Source organism: Lampris incognitus, chromosome 3, assembly GCF_029633865.1.
Source record: "Lampris incognitus isolate fLamInc1 chromosome 3, fLamInc1.hap2, whole genome shotgun sequence".
Classification (NCBI taxonomy): domain Eukaryota; kingdom Metazoa; phylum Chordata; class Actinopteri; order Lampriformes; family Lampridae; genus Lampris; species Lampris incognitus.
This window is the reverse complement of record NC_079213.1, coordinates 77,229,745-77,252,213: the sequence shown is the minus strand read 5'-3', so window position 1 is coordinate 77,252,213 and position 22,469 is coordinate 77,229,745. Positions and strand designations below refer to the sequence as shown.

At 41.8% G+C, this 22,469-nt stretch overlaps 1 protein-coding gene across 1 annotated transcript in view; it reads left to right on the top strand.

Annotated features, from left to right (window-relative positions):
• The window catches only part of atp10a (ATPase phospholipid transporting 10A), a 41,381-nt gene that overhangs the window by 5,090 nt on the left and 13,822 nt on the right, over positions 1–22,469 (top strand). Inside the window, exons 3-13 of the mRNA XM_056276812.1 lie at positions 217–302; positions 3,377–3,483; positions 4,514–4,645; positions 4,885–5,015; positions 5,954–6,206; positions 6,324–6,541; positions 7,959–8,153; positions 9,451–10,009; positions 20,344–20,447; positions 20,940–21,066; positions 21,374–21,558. Coding sequence (XP_056132787.1) covers positions 217–302; positions 3,377–3,483; positions 4,514–4,645; positions 4,885–5,015; positions 5,954–6,206; positions 6,324–6,541; positions 7,959–8,153; positions 9,451–10,009; positions 20,344–20,447; positions 20,940–21,066; positions 21,374–21,558 — 2,097 coding nt within the window. The remainder of the gene's footprint in view (positions 1–216; positions 303–3,376; positions 3,484–4,513; positions 4,646–4,884; positions 5,016–5,953; positions 6,207–6,323; positions 6,542–7,958; positions 8,154–9,450; positions 10,010–20,343; positions 20,448–20,939; positions 21,067–21,373; positions 21,559–22,469) is intronic.

The window sequence follows — 22,469 nt, the reverse complement described above, 5'->3', positions numbered from 1 at the left end:
TCATGTGACATGAGCAACCATAACTGCGACCTCTTTGTAGGCCTTCAAAACAGATAGAATTCCATTTGTAGTAAACATGACTTTATAGAAGTCCTGTTGTGTATGTATTGTGGTTTTTTTTTTTGATTTGGTCCTTGACATCAGAGACAGTAGTTATGTTGAACGGCTGGCAAACTGATGACCCACAATTAAACAATTGTAACTTCTGCTTTACAGGACTGTGACTTTGACCCTTTAAAGTACAACTCCATCATTGAATGTGAAAAGCCCAACAATGATTTGAATAGATTCAGGGGTTACATGTGAGTATCTCCTTATTCTGTGTGCAAACTAACTCTACATGAGTCTTTGGTAGATGCAACTTTTCCTCTATGTCAACTATATACATGTAATCTTTAAATCTTCAGGTGCTCAGATGTTATTGACTCATAAACTGTGCTGCTTCTTGTCTTACATTCAGAGTTTATAGTTTTGTTTTTATTTCACAATCAATATGCAGTGAGGAAAAAAACGTTGTTTGGATGTTTTTTTTAAGTTTAAGTATACTGCCAAGTTTTATGTGTGGGAAACATCCGGGTTTGTTGACGAGCCAAGACTTTCCTACACATAGACATGACTTGAACTGTTTTTCAAGCACTTGATTTTTGATCGTCCCTTGTATGCAGGGTTATTTTGTTTGGTTATGTGTAAATGCGAAGAGAAGATATACCCTTTTTCTCATGAACCACATACGCTGGACTTCCACTTAGTCCCCCCTACATCCTGATAACGGAAGCTTTAATTTCGTTTATCTTGGTCAGTTCCTATAACTAACCAGATTTATTGTAACGTTTGTCCTTCATTTTACCAAAAATGTCGTGTTCTGAATTGATAGTCCCCTGGGCCCCTCTTTCAGGCAATGTATAACTGCTAGACAGTTCCTTCACACACAAAGCCACACTCACCCAGAAAAAGGCAAAGAAGTGAATATTTGATGATTGAACTTTAATGAGACTTTAACGATACTTAACCCCCTGCATACGCAACCACCTCTCAACCACTGCCACGAAAATAAAACATGTCAAATCTGACAGATCATTGAGCTTTGCTTGCTTATTTGTCTGTGACATTCAATAGTGAAACGCTAAAAGCCAATTTACATGTTGGCTGTCCTTTTCCTTTAACAAATTGCAAGTTTGAATTTCTGACCCACACAGAGCGAAGCATGATGAAGTCTTGGCTTTAAATTTTAGGTACAAACATATTATTCAAATGACCTCTCGACCTTAATCATCTAAACATAATTATGCCAGTACATTAACAGAGCAAAAACAGAAGATACAAGTCCGAGAAGTTGTAAGAAACTTTAATTTCGAGAGATATGTGATAGCTGTGGTGCATGGCGGAACCAGTGAAAGTCGCAGAGAATTAGATCAGGATTTCTCAGTCTGAGAGCAGTGATCAGAGCCACAGACGGGGCGGAGGTCAATCTTCAGTTGAGTGAGAAAATAGCTGAGCTGTTCTTTTTAAGGACAGACAGGCTGACTTTGTCCTTAGAACTAACTTTGTGTTGTGATTTCTTACTTTTGCGATACATCTAAATGAAAAAGGGCAAACGTTCAACTCATAACCTCCCTCATGGAAACTTTATTCCATTGTATTTAGGCTATCTGTCATTGTTTAACTCTGCAGTTGTCCCTGTTACTCTTCAGCTCAAAATCTCAAGACTATTTTGCTAACCGGCGGCATGTGACCTTTATTCATTTGCGTGCAGTGTGCTAGCATGGCTTCGCCACATGCTTGAGAAATTATGATGTCACAGATTGACCACTTGGTAAAGCTGTGATTTTGCCGCATCATTTTTATCCACTGTGCCCCTTTATCAGCCTATATTTATGACAAAAAAAGTCCTCTTTTCACCTTTCATGCAGTGTAGTCTTTAATTTTTGACAGTTTATCTTGTTGTAGGAGCTGATGTTGTCACGATATTGTTGCTTTGCCATTAGCTGTCTTATATTGAATTTTTTTTAGTTCATAAATGTTCGTTTTTTTTGTTTGTTTTTTTTTAAATCTATCCAAGGAAAGGATTGGAGTCTGTTAATTTCATGTACACCACCACCGCCTCAGTGGACTACACTGGCATAGTCATGCCAACTACTATCGTAATATTCATGAACCTTTATTCATGCCAAGTCTGTTTATTCAGTGTTTCATTGTCTCTCCATATTGAGAGGTGCGTGATTCACTTTTGGTAAGCAGACAATAAGAATCGCCTGTTGAGTTCACAGTGGAGTGAACTTGCAGTCAGCTGACTCGAATCCACATGATTATAACATTTATTCCAAACTGTGGTGGCGACCAGATGCAGTAAGCATTCTGTTGCCAGGCTACAACGGAGTAAAGAGGAGGAGGGAGTAGGAAGGGGGCTTGTCTTGAGGAGTGTTTTATTACATTATGGGCAATGGCACCAAGTCTAGTCTCACTAACTCGCTGGGAGAAAAAGCACTCTGTGTCTCAGAGTGTGATCAATTTAGTGACCAGGGTGCGCAATGAACTAGGACGAGCTGTGAACCATGCTTAACACCTCCAAAAAGCCCAGAGACAGAGTTATTAATCTGTAATGGTTGTGATGGGTCAGTCTACCTGCTGTCAGTGACCAGAAGCTGAACCATCTTATTAGGGAATATGCTGACATTGGCACAACAGTGAAAAAGCTATAGCAGAGGTTTAAACGATTAAGCATTGCTCCCAGCAAAGGCTCTTGGCTATTTAACTAACACACTTGTAATCCTTGATTTAGTAATGGGATTAAGGCTGACGTTAAAAGCTCAACACTCTCCCACTACAGGCACATAACACTCGTCCCTCATTTAATACTGTTCAGTGTACATCTCATGTTTTGTCAAAAAGCTTACACTAAGAGGGATTTGAACTTCCCTGGCAGGGTGCTCTTAAACATTGGTTATGTTTTCAAGCCTTGTATGAGGGTGCCCTTGATGAGCCTGATAAGCCTCAAACTTGGGGTTTTAAAATGAGATCCAAAAGAAGGTGATAAAGCAGTGCATCGCCTGGTTAACTGCGTGTCTTAAAGGGTTCGGGCAGTAGAGTTGCTGTGGACGAGTAGTAAGGTCAGTGGGTCTGTATCGGAGGGGAATTAGTGCTGCGATAAGGGGTCCCACTGGGGGAACACCGCAGTGCTTTAGATTGTGATCGATTGAGGTGCTCAGCAGAACAGACTCAAGTCTTTGCTGGACTTTCCTCTTGGCGGCATGCCTACTTTGTCCTAAAACATACTCCGATCAGTAGGTCAATTCACTGCTCGCACCCTTGATACAAATATAGGGTCATGGGCCCATTCCAACAGTGATTTTTGAGCATTTTGTTACCTGACTTACAGAATCCATCGAAGCGGCAGAAGAGATGGACTGTACAAAGAAAACCTACTGCTGAGAGGTTGTACCATTCGCAACACGGAGGAGGCACTGGGAATAGTCATCTACGCAGGTTGGCCTCAAAATAACCCTGTTTTCAGCTTTCATCGTGTGTGTGTGTGTGTGTGTGTGTGTGTGTGTGTGTGTGTGTGTGTGTGTGTGTGTGTGTGTTTATTGAAATAGTGGAAAAATAGCTTGGGACACAGGAGACATAAGAGGAGAGTTGAGAGCAGTGTCTATGTAGGTTCTGTCTGAGGCCAGAGGATACATGTCTCTCCAGAGGCACACGACTTAAACTGCTTAATGCAATGGGTTTCAGACTGGTGCTTGGGGATCAATGGTACCGCAGGTTTTCTATTCTTCAAGGTAGTTGATTACCTTCACCCGTTGAATCAGGTATTCCAACCAGTTGGGGCATTTCTCAATATCAAGTACTTCAAGTACAAACTCATATTCTTAATAAGTACGTGCTTGACAAGTTGAACTTGCAAATAAAGCCTTGCAACATCGCAAGCATGTACGCTCAATTTACAGTTTGAGATGAGAGGCACTTGCTGGTGTTGTGCAATAATCTATATTTGAATTCTACATTGTAAATTTCTCACCACATTTTTTTCCTTAGAAGTTAATTTGATGGAAAAAGAACAGTTCTAAAAAAAATTCTTATTATTAACACTTCTCAGCTTTGCTTTCCTCTGCCATTGCTGTTAACAGTGAAATTAATGCTGGGCTCTTTGTGTAACTCCAAGTCACTAACCAATGCATTGTCAATAGTGTGTGCAGATCAACAACACATCTGGGCTTTTGAAGTGTTTTTTGGCTAAATGCAAACTTGGGTTTTGGAAAATACTTGGACTGCAACAGAGTTTCACAAGTTCATGAGGACACAAGTATAGTAGCCAGGTACAATTATTGAGAAATACTCTTGATCGAGGTTATGTTCACCTGTGGTTCCAGGTGAACATGGTTAACCACCTTACAAAATAGAAAACCAGCAGTACTATGGATTTCCAAAGACTGGATTAAGAGCCATTGACTTAACGCAACCCCTTCAGATTCCTTAGCTCACACCTTCCAACTATTCCTAACGTGTTGTTTTGTAGGTCATGAGACGAAAGCCATGCTGAACAACAATGGCCCACGCTACAAGCGCAGTAAATTGGAGAGGCAAATGAACGTAGATGTGTTCTGGTGTGTCATCATCCTGTTGGTCATGTGCCTGTTTGCTGCCATCGGTGCGTACCAGTTTAGTAATAACACTTAACAGTTGTTTTGGGACTGTTTTGTGCTTCAGTAAAGAAAAAAAATGCTCTTTTTGTACCCTTCATCGGGCCTTGGCTTCCTCGGACTCATTGAGAAAGAGAATGTCCTGTTTAGGTGGTGATATGTTGTGCCTGGAGTGTACCATACTTTTATTTATATCTTGTCACTTGAAATGTTTGCATGAGGTGTCCTTGTGGTTGTGCTGTTCCAGGTCATGGGCTATGGATGTTTCAGTATGGAGATAAGAGGCCTGTATTTGACGTTCTTAGTCCTGAAGGGACTGACTTATCACCTGTCTTATCGGCTGTTTATCTCTTCCTCACTATGATCATCGTCTTTCAGGTAGGAATCAGAGAAAGAAGTTTACTGAAGCTACCACAATGATATAAGGATATTTAATGACGGGTTTCACATATGAAATATGCCAACTTCCCCACCTTACCCCTTTGTGGTGCGAATTTAACCACTAGCTGATTGACATGTGATGTACTAGAAGTCTGTGCAGACCTGTCTATGTGCCCCTTAGATCAGTGTCTCAACATTTAGTAAATGGCAAAAGAATTAAGACAGTAGTGAGATGTGCTCATACTGCTGTTAAACCATAAAGTATTTAAGACAAGTCAAAATGAGAAGAAGAAAAAAAAAACAGACTGACAGTTATTGATTCGGGTTAATTATTTTCTTGTTTGCTAAAATGTCAGTTAAAATGTCGAGCTAAAATGTCATTCTGAAAAATGTCAGTTATTACGGCTCGTTCCCCTGATATCAGGTGACACTTTCATAGATTAATGTCATTGAAGATCAATGTTTGGCAATGTAAACATTAAAAACAGTAACTGAGAAGTTGGAGACCTAACTGTAACCTCTGACAGATAAACAGATGACTGTATTACTGTCTCAATGTCCAGACTCATGAACAGCTTGCATTCACAAATTCTTTGCCTTCCCAACACCATTAATCACTTTTATGAATGCATTTTAGCTGTGGGTAAGCCCCATGGTTAGGCTAATTTGAATGTGTCCCTGGCCTTCTCATGGTTCACATTTGTTTACAATATCGTGTGCAAGCATGTTGGCAAATCACAAAATGGTATTGACAAAGTATCTGAATAACGCGAACTTAAAATTTTTTGAAAAAAGTTATATAGAAATATCCCTTACAGTGGGCTGAAAAAACATTTTTGTTTTACAGGAAGCCCCCCATTATATCTTGTGGATTATTTGAACTTGTAAACAACCGTCTTTCCCTTTTTTCACAAATGCTTGTTCCCCTCTCATAGGTGTTGATACCCATCTCCCTTTTTGTGTCAATTGAGATTGTCAAGATCTGCCAAGTGTACTTCATCCATCAGGATATGGATCTATACGACGAGGAGACAGATTCTCACCTGCAGTGCAGGGCTCTTAATATCACTGAGGATCTTGGCCAGATGCAATATATCTTCTCTGACAAGACAGGCACTCTGACAGAGAACAAGATGGTATTCCGGCGCTGTACTGTGGCTGGGGTGGAGTACTCCCATGATGCCAATGGTGAAAGAAGCCAGCTCACATTGCAAACACTATTGTTGTTTTCTTGAGTTGGTATTTGTCACTCAGTTCCTCTAAAGGCACTTTAGTAGTTTATGATGTGGGTTTGTGTTTTCCCAGCTAGGAGACTGGCTATGTACCAAGAGGTGGATTCTGAGGAGGAAGAGTGCATGTCCCATGGTGGCACCCTGCCAAGAAGGGATAGCGTGACTAGCCACCAGAGTGCCAGGGTGGTACTGCGCTCCCAGAGCACCAAGTCCCACCGCAGGACAGGCAGCAGGGCCGAGGCAAAACGAGCCAGTATCCTGTCCAAGCACACAGCTTTCAGCAGCCCCATGGTCAGTCTGATACTCTGACCACTCCTTATACATTTAAGTTCAAGTGTAAAATCACCCTGTTATTCACAGAAAGTTGAATCAGGTCATCTGGACACAACGTTTATTGAGAGAAACGTTTCATCACTCATCTAAGTGACCTCTTCAGTCTCAACTGACTGCAGGTGTCCCCACCCTTATAAACAATACAGTGGCATAATGACCGAAAACAGCGATCGGTTTCATATGCAAATTTCCATGAATATTAACTAGAGTTGCAGTAGCAATGTGTACTGTTCTCAGAGGGTTTGGGAATGTTTGCAATCACAGCATTGTAAGATGGCAACAGATGTAGTCTTAGCCCCCGCCCTTGGTTCAGAGATGGTCGTTCCCTCTTCACATAGATGGCATCTTTGACTCCCTGTTCAAACCAGCGTTCCTCCCTATCAAGGATGTGCACATACTCATCCCTGAAAGAGTGGCCACTGGTCTGTAGGTTGGTGTAGACGATGGAGTCCTGGCCTGATGTGTTAGCTCCTGTGTTGTGCCATCCTCTTGGCCAGCGTCTCTTTGGTTTCCCCAATGTACAAGTCACGGCAATCCTCTCGGCACTTAACAGCATACACTATATTGCTCTGTTTGTGTCGGGGATCCGATCCTCAGGGTCAGGTCCCCCGGCAAGCCCTGGGGTCTGTGTTGTTTATAACAGTGGGGATACCTGCAGTCAATTGAGACTTAAGAGGTCATTTAGATGAGTGATGAAACATTTCTGTCAATAAACGTTGTGTCCAGATGAACTGATTCAACTTTCTGTGATTTCCTCCCCTGTATTATTGAGCGTGCATAAAGTCGCCCTGTTATTGTTCAAAAGTAGTGTCATGTTAGCTAGTACTTATTCTTTAACTGTACTTACCTTATAGTATCATACACAATAGTGGGATATTATATAATGTAATGTATTCAAAAGCAATATCAAAATGAAGAGGAATTCCTTTGTTTTGGTTTTTTCTATGTTAATTTCCAAATGATCAGTAGAACAGACCAGTATTAAGCATAGATTTAAAAATTTCTAAAACGTTTGCTTTACTAATTGCAAGACAAAGTTCACTCAAGAGAAAAAATCTTTTGTTTCCTGCACAACCTGAAGATTTTTTTAGACATAGAACAGGTAGATAGCCGGTATCCTGTGAGGTTTTGAAGTATGAAATCGCCAAGCTATGAAGAATGTTATAAGTCAGAGGCACCTTGAAAATCAAATCAGGCCCACACCGGGAGCTAATGTAGGGACCCAGGGCTGGCGTTATATGGCCAAATATGTGGTAAACTCCGCTTTGGAGTTAACCAGGTAGACCAGAGAAATTCCAATAGACATTTTTGTACAGTCTGCTGTTCACCGTCTGCTCTAGGGCTTTTTATGTTAAACCCTATTTTTGTTCTGCAGGAGAAAGATATTACCCCTGACCCTCAGCTCCTAGATAAAGTCAATGAATGCAGCAGCCAAATGGACTTCATGCGTTTCCACAGCCAGCCTATATCACAACTGCCTACTGACCTCTCAGACATCATGGATTTCTTCATAGCCCTCACTATCTGCAACACTGTGGTGGTGTCATCGCCCAACCAACCCAGGCAGAAGGTACAACCTATCATGCCAAGTCACTGCAGTTCACCCTTTTTCATTTCAATTACACGTCATTCCACAAGCTATTTAAAGGATTTTGGTTTTGATTGCTTTGTTTTCCTCTTCGTTGTATTAAACTTATTTTCAGAAATAATGTTGGTCATTTCTCGGTTATCACAAAGGTGCTAAAATCGTTGAAAGTGCTTCAGAGTTCAAGGAAAGTGCTTGAGTAGTCCAGTAGTCCGATTAGCTTTGATGTCTGTGGTTAGTAGTGACTACAAATGGGTAATAACAGTAATCAGTTTCCTCAGTCGGTACATCTTTAACAATAACAAAACCAAAGGCTTGTAGTCCATTTGGGGTTTTTTTCATTGTACATAATACTGTTTGTATACCAGTCTGTCTTGACTATGGAATTTTTAACCATCTTGGAAAGGTTTTCCATCACATGGCAAACCGAGCCTTATGAATGCCTTATATTACAGTCGGGTATGTTATGCGTTTGCGCATGTTGTTTTCATTGCATTTGGCTGTTTTTCCCATAGTTTTGCAATCTCTATGACTCAAATATCCTCTAAAATACCTATCAAGGATACTTTTATGTGCCTTGGCCATTTTATGGACTTCACAGTTGGTATGTGCTGGTCACAGTTTGTTCAGTTGTGTATCCTTGTTTTGTTTTGCCTTGTGTGGACCTGGGTGTGGTTGTCCTGTTTGGAGGTGATATTGTTTCCTAGCTGCATGCTGTGCTCTCCAGCTCACTGTCCTGACAGTCAGTGCCACAAATCCCTGCACATTAAATTTGATAAAGTGACATTATTTATGTTTTCTATGTTTGCATTTGGAGGTTATCTGATAACTTGGTTGGAAATGTAAATCTCTGTGCAAGCTGTGGCTTTGATACAGTATCCTTTACGTTTTTTTTTTTTTTTTTTAGTGTTTGTTTGTTTTTGTTTTTTTGTCCTTCAGTCTACTATAATTGTTTGCTTTTTTATTACAATGCCCTTGCAGCTGAGCCAGTACCTGAATGATTTATATGTGAGAACTGTGGCTGGTGATGCCATGAGACCACATAGCAAGTCAGATTCTCTTTTACTGTACAGTACAACCTTGAAATAAAGGATTGGCTAAAGAATAATATCCATTAGGTGTGTGTCTACATCTGTCGTCCATTTTATTAGGTTGAAAATGTGCCTGGCATTCCTGTAACTTACACACCTGGCAATAGAGTGTAACATTATTTGTGGATTTAGTACAAGTACTAAAGGGGTGTATTAATCCAACTGTCCCTGTATTCTCTTTTGTCCGACAGGTCAGGATGAGATTTGAGCTTAAGTCCCCAGTGAAAACCTTTGAGGACTTTATCAAACGCTTCACCCCCAGCCGACTAACATCCGGCTCCAACAACAGCAGTTCCTCCAGCCTCATCACCAACCGCTCCTCCAACAGAGGCTGCTCTAGTGCTCTGTCCTCCCCTTCGGCTGAGAGCACCCTCACCAAGCTGGATGAGGTGCGGCCTGCTGGGGGCTTAGAGAATGCCTTCAGTCCCACCCCCCCTTGTTATGAAGGCAAAACATGGGCCATGGAGGAAGGTGAGTTGCGCTATGAAGCTGAGTCACCTGATGAGGCTGCTTTGGTTTATGCCGCCAGGGCCTATAAGTGCTCCCTTGTGGGACGCCTGCCTGACCAGGTGACTGTGGAACTGCCCCATTTGGGCAAGCTGAACTTTGAGCTACTGCACACGCTGGGCTTCGACTCCACCAGGAAACGCATGTCTGTGGTGGTTAGACACCCTCTGACTGACCAGATCACTGTCTATACGAAAGGAGCAGACTCTGTCATCATGGACCTCATTAAACCCCCTGCGACAGGTAGGCAACATACAGGGAAATTCTTATTTATATAGTTAGTTTTATATAGTTAAATTTCAGCCGGCATTAGATGGCAACAGCTTAATTTGTTAATTTGAAAATGGCTGTTAGCCAACAATGTGTGATGTCAGGGATGAAAAGGTTTTTACTGGTGTACTACCCATGAAGGGTGATGTCACTGCAGTTTACCCAGTCTTATGTAAGATTGGGTACAGAAACTCGGTACCACAATGGTACTGGTGCCCATACATTTGATACATACCATACCAAATTGCAACACAGATTTCGGTGTGTCATTGCAGTGCCAAAATAAAGTGTCTGAGCTGCCGATTGAATAATCCACTCACTGTTTTCCCCTGGGCCTTGGGTGCTCTAAAGCAGAAGTTACAGGCAACAGAAGCATCACTTTATGTGCTCACCAATGACCCCGTCATATGCCTTCACTTCATGTTCACTCACTCTGTGAATAATAAGTGACAGTAGGTGCCGTTAAGTGTGCTTACATGTTAAATTAGGTCAAAATGCGCAAAGCAAAACAATCGAAAGTGTGGCTGTATTTCATCCAAAAAGAATCAAACAAAGGGGTCTGCAACAAATTAATTAGTTTTAAGTATTTTTTGTTTAACTACGGTTTAACAGTCACAAAGAGTTGATATCATTCAGTTTCTTTGCCTTTGCAATAAAAAGTTTCCGAATGTCATCATTTGCACTTTATTTTAACCAAGGTATCAGTTCAGCCACTGTTTAGCCAAAGATAATTTTTTTCCCATTTTTTTTTACCCATTTGTAGTTGATTAATTAACTGATTAATCTTCCTGGTAGAGTAGATTAGACCTAATCCTCAGGTGGCGTTGAGGTTCACACAATAAGTGAAAAATATTTCAGTAGAACTAGTATATCCCAAATATTTAATAGTATAACCTCTTTTTATTGCTCATCTTTCGGCTGCTCCCGTTAGGGGTCGCCACAGTGGATTATCGGTTTCCATTTCTTCCTGTCCTCTGCATCTTCCTCTGTCACGCCAGCCACCTGCATGTCCTCCCTCACCACATCCATAAACCTCCTCTTTGGCCTTCCTCTTTTCCTCTTACTGGACAACTCCATCTTCAGCATCCTTCTCCCAATATACCTGACATCTATACGCCACACATGTCCAAACCATCTCAATCTCACCTCTCTTTCTTTGTCTCCAAACCATCCAATCTGAGTTGTCCCTCTTGTATACTCATTCCTAATCCTGTCCACCTTCGTCACTCCCAACAAAAATCTTAGCATCTTCAACTCTGCCACCTCCAGCTCCACCTCCTGTCTTCGTCAGTGCCACGGTCTCCAAACCATATAACATAGCTGGTCTCACAACCATCTTCTAAACCTTCCCTTTAACTCTTGCTGGTACCCTTCTGTCGCAAATCACTCCTGACACTTTTCTCCACCTACTTCACCCTGCCTGCACTCTCTTCTTCACTTCTCTTCTGCACTCCTCGTTACTTTGAACAGTTGACCCGAAGTATTAGAACTCATCCACCTTCACCACCTCTACTCCTTGCATCCTCACCATTCAGCTGTCCTCCCTCTCATTCATGCATGTATATTCCATCTTGTTCCTACTGACTTTCATTCCCCTTCTCCAGTACATACCTCCACCTCTCCAGTCTCTCCTCAACCTGCTCCTTACTCTCACGACAGATAGCAATGTCATCCATGAACATCATAGTCCACAGAGACTCTTCCTGATCTCGTCCGTCAACCTGTCCATCATTGGACACAAGAAAGGGCTCAGAGCCGATCCTTGATGTAATCCTACCTCCACTTTGAACCCATCCATTTCCGACCACACACCTCACTACTCTTACATACTTCTCTGCCACTCGTGACTTCCTCATACAATACCACACCTCCTCTCTCAGCACCCTGTCATATGCTTTCTCTAAATCACATGCTTTCTCTACTGCTGCTCGCTAATCATCACCTCTCCTCTTAACCTAGCTTCCACTCCTCTTTATCTTAATGCTGTGGTTGATCAACTTTATATCTCTGTAGTTGCTACAGCTCTGCACATCACCCTTATTCTTCAAAATTGGTACCAGTGCACTCAACCACAGCATGAAGATATGGGAAAGAGTAATAGAAGCTAGGTTAAGAGGAGAGGTAATGATTAGCGAGCAGCAGTATGGTCTCATGCTACGAAAGAGCACCACAGATGAGAATGTTCATTGAGAAGTATAGAGAAGGCCAGAAGGAGTTACATTGTGTCTTTGTGGATTTAGAGAAAGCATATGACAGGGTGCAGGAGGTGTGGTATTGTATGAGGAAGTCGGGAGTTGCAGAGAAGTATGTAGGAATGGTGCAGGATATGTATGAGGGAAGTGTGACAGTAGTGAGGCGTGCAGTTGGAATGACAGATGGGTTCAAGGTGGAGGTGGGATTACATCAAGGATCGGCTCTGAGCCCTTTCTTGTTTGCAATGGTGATGGACAGGTTGATGGATGAGATCAGACAGGAGTCTCCATGGACTATGATGTTTGCGGATGACATTGTGATCTGTAGCGAGAGTAGGGTGCAGGTTGAGGAGAGCCTGGAGAGGTTGAGGTATGCACTGGAGAGAAGAGGAATGAAAGTCAGTAGGAGCAAGACAGAATACCTATGTGTGAATGAGAGGGAGGACAGTGGAATGGTTAGGATGCAAGGAGTAGAGGTGATGAGTGCATATGAGTTTAAATACTTGGGGTCAACTGTCCAAAGTAATGGGGAGTGCAGGCAGGGTGGAGAAGAGTGTCAGGAGTGATTTGCGACAGAAGGGTACCAGCAAGAGTTACAAGATGGTTGTGAGACCAGCTATGTTATATGGTTTGGAGACAGTGGCACTGATGAAAAGACAGGAGGCGGTGCTGGAGGTGGCAGAGTTGAAGATGCTAAGAATTTCATTGTGATTGATGAAGAAGGGCAGGATTAGGAACAAGTGTATTAGAGGGACAGCTCAGGTTGGAGGGTTTGGAGACAAAGCAAGAGAGGCAAGATTGAGATGGCTTGGACATGTGTGGAGGAGAGATGCTGGGTATATTGGGAAAAGGATGCTGAATATGGAGCTGCCAGAGAAGAGGATAAGAGGAAGGCCAAAGAGGAGGTTTATGGATGTGGTGAGAGTGGACATGCAGGTGGCTGGTGTGACAAAGGAAGATGCAGAGGACAGGAAGAGATGGAAACGGATGATCAGCTGTGGTGACCCGTAACGGGAGCAGATGAAAGTTGTAGTAGTACTAGTAGACACTTCACCACTCCTCAGGCATCCTCTCACTTTCAGAGATTGTTTTAAACAATCTAATTAAAAACCCCACTGCCATTTCTCCTAAATAACTCCATAGCTGCCCTCACTTCATCCTTGCTAATCCACCGCACTTCCTTATTCACTATCCCCACATCATCCAACCTTCTCTCTCATTTTCTTCATTCATCAGCTTCTCAAGGTACTCCTTCTACCTTCTCATCTCACTCTCCTCACTTGTCAGCACATCGCTATCTCCATCCTTCATCACCCTAACCTGCTGCACATCCTTCCCAGCTTAGTCCCTCTGTCTAGCCAATCAGTACAAGTCTTTTTCTCCTTCCTTAGTGTCCAACTTCTCACACAACTCGCCATACGCCTTTTCCTTCACCACTTCTCTCTTCACTTTATACTGCATCTCCTTGTATTCCGTGGACCAGTAGGGTTGGTCGGTATCATCTGGGAGGAATAATTCTCATGCTGATTCTTGGCAAGGTGTACACCCCTAGTACAAGAAAATATGTGATAACGTTGCAGCAGTGGTAGCTTTATGTATGTTATCATGCATTTTATAAAACCTCTATAGAAAAAAAACGCCTGGGAATAGAATTATATTTTTGCCAATTCTGAGCTTATTCTTTCAGTCAGTATCAAATGTTATACATCATATGATTCAGGGGAACCTCCCCCTTGTTTCTGGTGCATTGTACAGTTACCGTCAATGTAGAATCGCGTTTTATTGGATATCTCCAACTTAACCAAGGACACACAGTCACATGTATTTGTAAAGAATTTATTCAGGAATTCAAATAATTACTAAGCACAAAGACTGTTAATTACAAACTAATTACAACTAATTACAAAGACTGCCTTCCGTACTTTGTTTTACATACTTTCATAACCTAATAATCATAATAATTTTCCAGGTCTTCCACATCTTCCACATCTTCATCGGAACTTTCCACACTCTATGAGGTGGATGCCTGGTTCTCACAGTCTGCTAGTCTACACATGTCAGTACACCTGAGGCCATTTGCAACACACACACACATCTTGGGAGTGAACATTTCTTTGGGCAGTTACAGGCCAGTAGAACCAGGCTGGCCTTCCATCCAGTGCACTACCAATTGTTCAGTTTCCTTATCTCTCTCTATCTTCCATCCTCTGCCAACAGGGCTTGGCACTTGTGGGTCCTTCTCCAAACATCTTCTCCATATACCAGCCTGGTAGTTGGCTCGCTGTGCGTGTTTTGTTAAGCAGTCCTTACAAGGTGGGAGTTGATGACTTTCGATTTTACCTTTTTTGGCACAGAAAAGGTGATACCTGAGCTCATTGTATTGTACTCCTGTCTACTTTCATCATCTCTCTGACTAGCCCACTTCTTCTTCACCAAACTCTTCCTCTGTATACTTTCCTGTACTTCCTCATTCCACCACCAAGTCTCCTTGTCTTCCTTCCTCTGTCCAGATGGCACACCAAGTACCTTCCTTGCTGTCTCCCTTTTCTGCAATAGTTGCCCAGCCATCTGGCAACTCTTCACAACCATCCATTTCCAATCTTAAGTCCTCCCTGAACTCCACACAACAGTCTTCCTGTCTTCCTTCTTCAACTTCCACTATTTGATCATTGGCTCCGCCTTCACTCTCTTCCTCTTCTTGATCTCCTAAGTCATCCTATAGACTACCATCCATTGCTGCCTAGCTATGGTCTCCCCTGTCACGACCTTGCAGTTTCCAATCCCTTTCAGATCGTGCCACTTACATAAGATATAGTCCATCTGTGTGCACCTTCCTCCACTCTTATACTTCACCCTGTGTTCCTCCCTCTTCTTGAAATATGTAATCACCACAGCCATTTCCATCCTTTTCGCAAAATCCACCACCATCTGTCCCCCACATTCCTCTCCTTGACACCATAGCTGCCCATCACCTCCTCGTCGCCTCTGTTCCCTTCACCAACATGTCCGTTGAGGTCCGCTCCAATCACCACTCTCTCCTCCTTGGGTACCCTCTCCACCACATTATCCAACTCACTCCAGAATTCTTCTTTCTCTTCCATCTCACACACAACTTGTGGGGCATATGCGCTGATAACATTCATCATCACATCTTTGATTTCCAGCTTCATTCTCATCACTCGGTCCGACACTCTCTTCACCTTCAACACACTCTTGACATACTCTTCCTTCAGAATTATGCCTACACCATTTCTCCTCCCATATGTACCATGGTAGAAGAGTTTCTTCTGTCCTCTGATACTCCTGGCCTTACTCCCCTTCCACCTTGTCTGTTGCACACACAGTATATCGACCTCTCTTCTTTCCATCCTATCAGCCAGCTCTCTGCCTTTACCAGTCATAGTGCTAACATTCAAAGTTCTGACTCTCACCTCCACACTCCTACCTTTCCTCCTCTCCCGCTGCCTCTGGACATGCCTTTCCCCTCTCCTTCTCCTTTGCCCAACAGTAGCATAGTTTCCACTACCACCCTGCTGGCTAGCAGTACCAGTGGCGGTCGTTGGTAACCCAGGCCTCAACTGATCCGGTATGGAAATCTGATTTATGATCCGCATATTTGATTTGGCAGATGTTTTATGCCAGATGCCCTTCCTGACGCAACCTTCCCCATTTATCCAGGCTTGGGACCAGCGCTAAAAATGCACTAGCTTGTGCATTCCCAGTGGTTGGGTTATTGAAGGGCCTATGCACAGACAGTGCCCTGAACATGTTTAGTAGGGGTAGTCGCAATATGGTCATTGAATAGTTTGACCATATTGTGAATATCCCTATTAAACATGTTCTGGGCACTGGCTGTGCATAGGCCCTTGTCTGAATTCTGGCATTAACTATGTTATGCCTATAACATGCCTGCAAAGGGAGGTGTTCTCTGTCTTCTTTGCAGACCTAAAGGTTTTACTTTCTTATTTTTATAAAAGTATAATCCTACATGGTACTTGTTACGCAAGAGCAGGTCCCTGCTAAGAGACTTGAATACCTGCCTTGATTGGCCCCTAAAAAAAAACCTTCCTGTTTCCTTGTGTATGTTTTACCACTAGTCTTAACCCTTATTCCATGCTCTTTAAATGTTTAAGAGTAACGAAAAGGTGCACCCAGTTGTTAGTATTCCAGACACATACAGAGCGACAGAGGCAATTTTCACTAATGCTTTGTACACACTTACCAGACATCTGTCCAGTAGTGCTTAGCAAGGACTGTGCTGACCCAGAGATTGAAAGATTGCCACAGCAGCGAGAAAGCATGATGAAAGAAATTCATTTAGGTTAAACTCGATTGCTCCATGGAAATGTCATTACAAGAAATCAATATGTTTTACTAAGATTTAGGTTCATTTTCAGGCAGTCTGTAATGTGGCCACTAACGAAGCTCTTTTAGTTATTTGAAGTTTTTTTTCTAACTTTAATAATAATAATACATGTGATTTATATGGCACTTTTCTAAATACTCAGATGCTTTTACATCAGAGGCAAACTAGACAAGCAAAACAAAACGGTTAAAGAAAACAAATGGTAATAAAGTTAGGCAATAAAAATTTTGTGATTTTTCTGAATCAAAGCATTTGACGAAATGTCATTATTATTTTTTTTCTGTCTATCTTTCAGTTAAAGCATGCTGTCTTGGTGTGCAGGCAACACATATTTTAGAAATCGGGTTAGTGATTTCGAATGAGTAGCTTGTTCTTGTTGATTAAAAGAAAAGGGTTCATCTAAGAAAGGTGTCTATCCAGCCATAACTGAAATATGATCAAGAGTAAAATTATTACCTTGTAGAAGGACTTGTCAACTGTAATAAATCAGTTGATGAGGGCAATGGCTGTTTTGTTTTGGGCTGTTTTCCAGTTTAGGTACAGACTTATTCTTTGGCGAAACTGAATTTAAATGAGATCCATTACATTTATTTTCCATTATGTGGATCACACAACTCCCTTTGTGTTTAGGTGTTATGGTGTGCTGAATGTTCATCATTTTAAATGTCCTCTATAGAGCAGTGTCTATGCTGGCATTGTCTGCTATTTTCAGAAGTACGTCTTTTTACCCGCTTAAAATTCACATGGCAGTACACGCCAGAACAGAGAAGGAGATTGCTCTTCTCGGACAGTTTTCTTCCCCCAGCCCCAGTCCCTCTTCCACTATGAATTTCAGTACAATGTCTAGGAGCAGCTTTAATGGCTGGCAGGGTGTGTCTTTCCCAAACAACTCTGTACTTTATTTTACCATTGGATAAAAACAGCCAATTAGAGTGCGACATGAGTTGGGCCTCCTCATAACATGGACCGCCACAATAGCTCCATTCAGGCAGTGAAGTCACTGCAGTAACCATGTACGTGGAGGTGCTGTAGTTTGAAAGTGGACCTTTTAGGGGTTTGTGACTGACGCTGTTTTTCATGATGTAACTTTAAGCTTGCTCCAGGCCCAGGGCTATGAATGAAGCAGCTTTCGTACTGAAGCGAATGTCCACCCTAAAAACATAATAATTATTATGTTCATGAATAAGTTCCTCTGCATACAAAGAATTTGCAGACACTGGTCTCTTGATGACTTCATGAACATGTGGATCCAGATCATGGCCTACTGGATTCTGGCTTCGGGTTTGTGTTTGCAGATTGTCATTGAACTCTTTGAAACCATAGGAATAAAATGGAGTTTGCAAATGCTGTTTTGGGTTGGATTTTCCCTTCAAGGGGCAGGGAAAACAACATCGAGTTATAGTCCACCTGTGACTGTCAGGCCTGCTGCCCCTAGCAGCTATTTGTCAAAAGGGGAAGCTCTTTACGACAAGAGGCAAAGGATTTTCCCGCACAAACTACTGAAAGTAGCACAGTCAACCTATACAACGTGCAAAAAGATGAAGCTTTTATTTAACTGTGACACAGGGCAAAAATAAGTCTGCCTAAATTGAGAATATGAAATATATTTTCATATCTTTTTGAACCTGGTTTTTAAATGACTCACTCAAACACAAATGGACATTTAGTATTACATTTAGTCTATACCATCTGCAACGAAAATATTTCTGAGTGCATCTTTAAGTATATGCTAAGGTTTTTTTGTTCTTTTTTGACTAACATTATAATCCTCATCGGTAAGAAGGTTTTCAGTTTTTTACATTTTTTTCCCTCTCTTAACGTCAAATTTGTATTTGTATTTCTATTCTAGTATTTGACGATGTGGTTTCATTTGAGCTAGCATTTCACAGAAACACCATCTACAGCGATGCTAGCAGGGCGTTCTCCATCACCTCTTTAACGTGCACAACCAAATCAATCTTTTGATTAAAGTTTTGAAGGGTTTCTGATAATTCAGCCCGCTTTTCTGGGTTGTCGGTTAGCCCAGTAACATGATTTGGGCGAGCTAACTTTAACCCTGTTGAACTAGTGCAGAAGCATCTGTTTTTCAATGTCTTTGATAGTTTCCTACTTTAACAAACTTCTTCTTTCAGCTGTTTTTCATGGGTCGCCACAGCAGATTTTATAGTTTCCATCGGTACCATGTGAGGACACAGCACCGCTTTAACAAATTAATTTAACATTAATTTAACAAATTAATCAATTATACACAACGGGTCCCATGTGGGAATGTACGCCTTAGCAGCCAGTTACATTTGGATCCATCCAAACTAAGAATTGTAATTGGCTGCTTAGGCATACATTCCCATGTGGGACCCTCTGTTGTGTTTGAAGTTCAGACCACAACATAACAGATTTTGTTGGGCCATCAAATTTTTTAAAACAAAAATAGATGGGTGATTTTTTTTTCCAGGAAAAGTAATACTTTGACAATGCAATACACAATTCCTGTGGATGTGTTACTTTTATTTAAGTTTTTGTTTAAGCAGATAAACTTGCATATTGTACCTTTAAACGCCCAATCAGGATATTATGTAAATGATATACACAATTAGCTACTCAATTGAAAATGTGCAGTTGATAATAGGCATACTTCCAATTGCAAACTTAAGGCAATGATTCCATATTTGTCACAACAGTCACACAACAGTTCTGCTTCAAATATATAATAATGGGCGGCACGATGGAATGTGGTTAGCACTGTTGCCTCACAGCAAGAAGGTCCTGGGATTGAACTCCAGGCTGTCTCAGGTCCTTTCTGTGTGGAGTTTGCATGTTTTCGCCGTGTCTGCGTGGTTTTCCTCCATGTGCTCCGGTTTCCTCCCACCATCAAAAAGACATGCATGTTAGGGTTAATACTCCTGTCTCTGCCCCTGACCAAGACAATGGAAAGAAGAAGTGGAGTTGGTCCCTGGGCACTGCAGCTGCCCATTGCTCCTAGCTACACAGCTGGGATGGGTTAGATGCAGAGAGTAAATTTCATTTGTATGTATGTACAAAATGACTAATAAGGGGTATTCTATTCTATTCTATTTATTCTATAACACTGTGGCCTTGTTTATGGTAAAGAGAAAAAAAAGTCACACATTTTTCTAGAGTTAAAAGTTAGTGACTTTACTGTGTTAGTTTGTTCTTTTCCTCTTTTAGTAGAAATAATCACACACGGCTCTGTGTTTGTTGTAGGGCAAACCAAGCTGGTATGTTATAAAGTTAATACAAGCTTGGCATTATGAGAGCTGACTGATGTCAGGGGACCGATAAAGCCAGTCTGCTGGTGTACTCTCCCTCGCCAGAAAGATGAGGCCAAGATGTTAGGATAGAGACACTTGAGCAAGAGGGTCTGTTGTATATTACTTTAAAGACACGTGATGCTTCAATTTAACATGTAATGTTAAATTGTTAAGACCAATTTATGTCTGAAACAGATTAGACCTCTTTTCAAACAGTTGGTCCAGGAACTGTTTCATATTTCTTCAATAGCATAGACATTTAGTCAACATTTAAATGAACTGGGGAATTGGTTTTACTTGATTTATTGGAGGATTGCATGTTTGGTTGATGTGTGAAAGCCAGATGGCTGTCATGTGTTTTTTGGAAGAATCTCTAGTAATCCGGTAAAATCTGGTAAATCATTTACGCCAGTTCCCTGAAAACATGGCTAATCAACTCTTTTTTCCTTTTTCTCTCTCTTTTTTTTGTTTTTTGTAAAGATCATTCCAAAGGGAGACAGCAAAGAAAGGTTCTCTACAAGACACAAAATTACCTGAACCTTTATGCTGCAGATGGCCTCCGAACACTATGCATTGCCAAAAAGGTAAGAGAGACTAATTCTACCTCAGCAAGAGATGAACTCCACATACTTCTTATCTCAGCGTATTTGTAATAATGAAACATAGGAAGGGTGGTTATGATGATTTATCTCACTGGCTATCTGGTGAGTTTTTGTAGCCCAGCGCAGAAGATTGTATGAATCAGCTTTCCAAAGTGACATTCTTTGTGACTCAGCTGCAATCTGTGCTACTTTCCCAGGCTGTTAATTTATGCTCTCACAAGCTAGGCTCATTATATCCCTGCTTTTGCTTCCTTTATGTAAAGCCCGTCACCATACTGATGTGATAAAACACCTTTTCAAGGTCTCACATACTCCCAGGATAGCTACTTTCTATTTGCTTGACATGTAGGCAAAAAGGAAAAGTTTCTTCACTTAATTTTCCCAGACGTTCCTCTTTCCCAAATGTAAACAAATGTGTGTGTGTGTGTGTGTGTGTGTATGTGTGGTGTGTGTGTGTGTGTGTGTGTGTGTCAGATTCTGAGTAAGGATGAATATGCAGGCTGGCTGCAATGCCATCTGGAGGCAGAGACAGCCATCCAGGGGAGAGAGGAATTACTCTTTCAGTCAGCTCTGCGACTGGAGACAAACCTCCAACTTCTGGGTAATCATGTTTGGCCTGATATGAGGGTGTCATGTTATAGCATTTATAGCATCCACCCCATAGTGGTGGCTGGGATAATAATAATAATCATTAGGTTTATATAGCGCTTTTGTAGACACCCAAAGCGCTTCACATTGAAGGGGGTAACTCACCTCAACCACCACCAATGTGTAGCATCACCTGGGTGATTCCTGGGTGATGGTGGATAATACCAGTACGCTTAACATTTACCTAGGTTATTTATTAGTTATATGGTTATATTATCTGCTGCAAGGTTCTGTCACAGTAGCCTTTCTTACAACTGCAGGAGCCACCGGCATTGAGGACAGGCTACAGGATGGTGTGCCCGAAACCATAGCCTCGCTGCGGAAGGCGGGGCTGCAGATATGGGTACTGACAGGTGACAAACAGGAGACCGCTGTCAATATTGCTTATGCCTGCAAGCTGCTGGACCCCGAGGAGGAAATCATCACCCTTAACGCTGATTCCCAGGTGACCCTCAGCCTATTCCCATTGGTGTAGAGAGGGATGCACAAATCATTGTGAATTTGTAACCATGTTACCACAGTTGTACTTTCTACAGTTAACAATCATAAAATACTGGCAATATCAATACATTATTTTTATTTATATGCCTCAAATAATTGAGATTTATACCTAAATATACAATATAGTATATTGTAACTAAAGGTGATCAATCAATCAATCAATCAAGTTGCATTTTCTATAGCACTTTTCTAGCTGCAACAGTCACTTAAAGCTGCAATTGGTAACTTTGGAAAAAAGAACAAGAGAGATTTCGAGAGATTTTTAACACAAACACCAGCACCCCCTCCCCTCCTGGTCCTTCTCCAGCCCCTCCCTTCCTCAGGTAGCCCTTTCCCCAAACAAAACTCAGGCTCGTTCGTGTGAGTTCATTTTACTGGCGGTGGTAACAGAGAAATAACAACCTAACGCTACAGAAAATAGAAAGGACTTTTGCCTGCTTTTGTGCCAGTGTCTTCGGTATTTTTACTTTTTTTTGCTTGAATATGCAGTTGTTGGCAACGGAGGAATTGGAAATTTACTAGGAGTCGATTCCAACGCTGCCTGAGCTTCGTTGTCCGCCATTGTTATGGATTTCTCATGAACGCTCAGGAAACTCAGACAGCAACATGATTGACAAGAAGTAGGGACAGCCCCTCAACCGATCAGGGCGGAGAGGCCAGAGAGAGGCCCTGATTGGGCAAAGCTTACGGGAGCGGTAGCATTTTCAGATTCCTGAATACAGAGGCAGGGGATAACACTGAGATCCCGATTTATTCTCAGACCACTTATATTAATGATAGCTGAAAGGGTATTATGGCATTTTTACCAAATAAAACAAAAAAAGTTACCAACTGTAATCTGAATTTCAGACACCT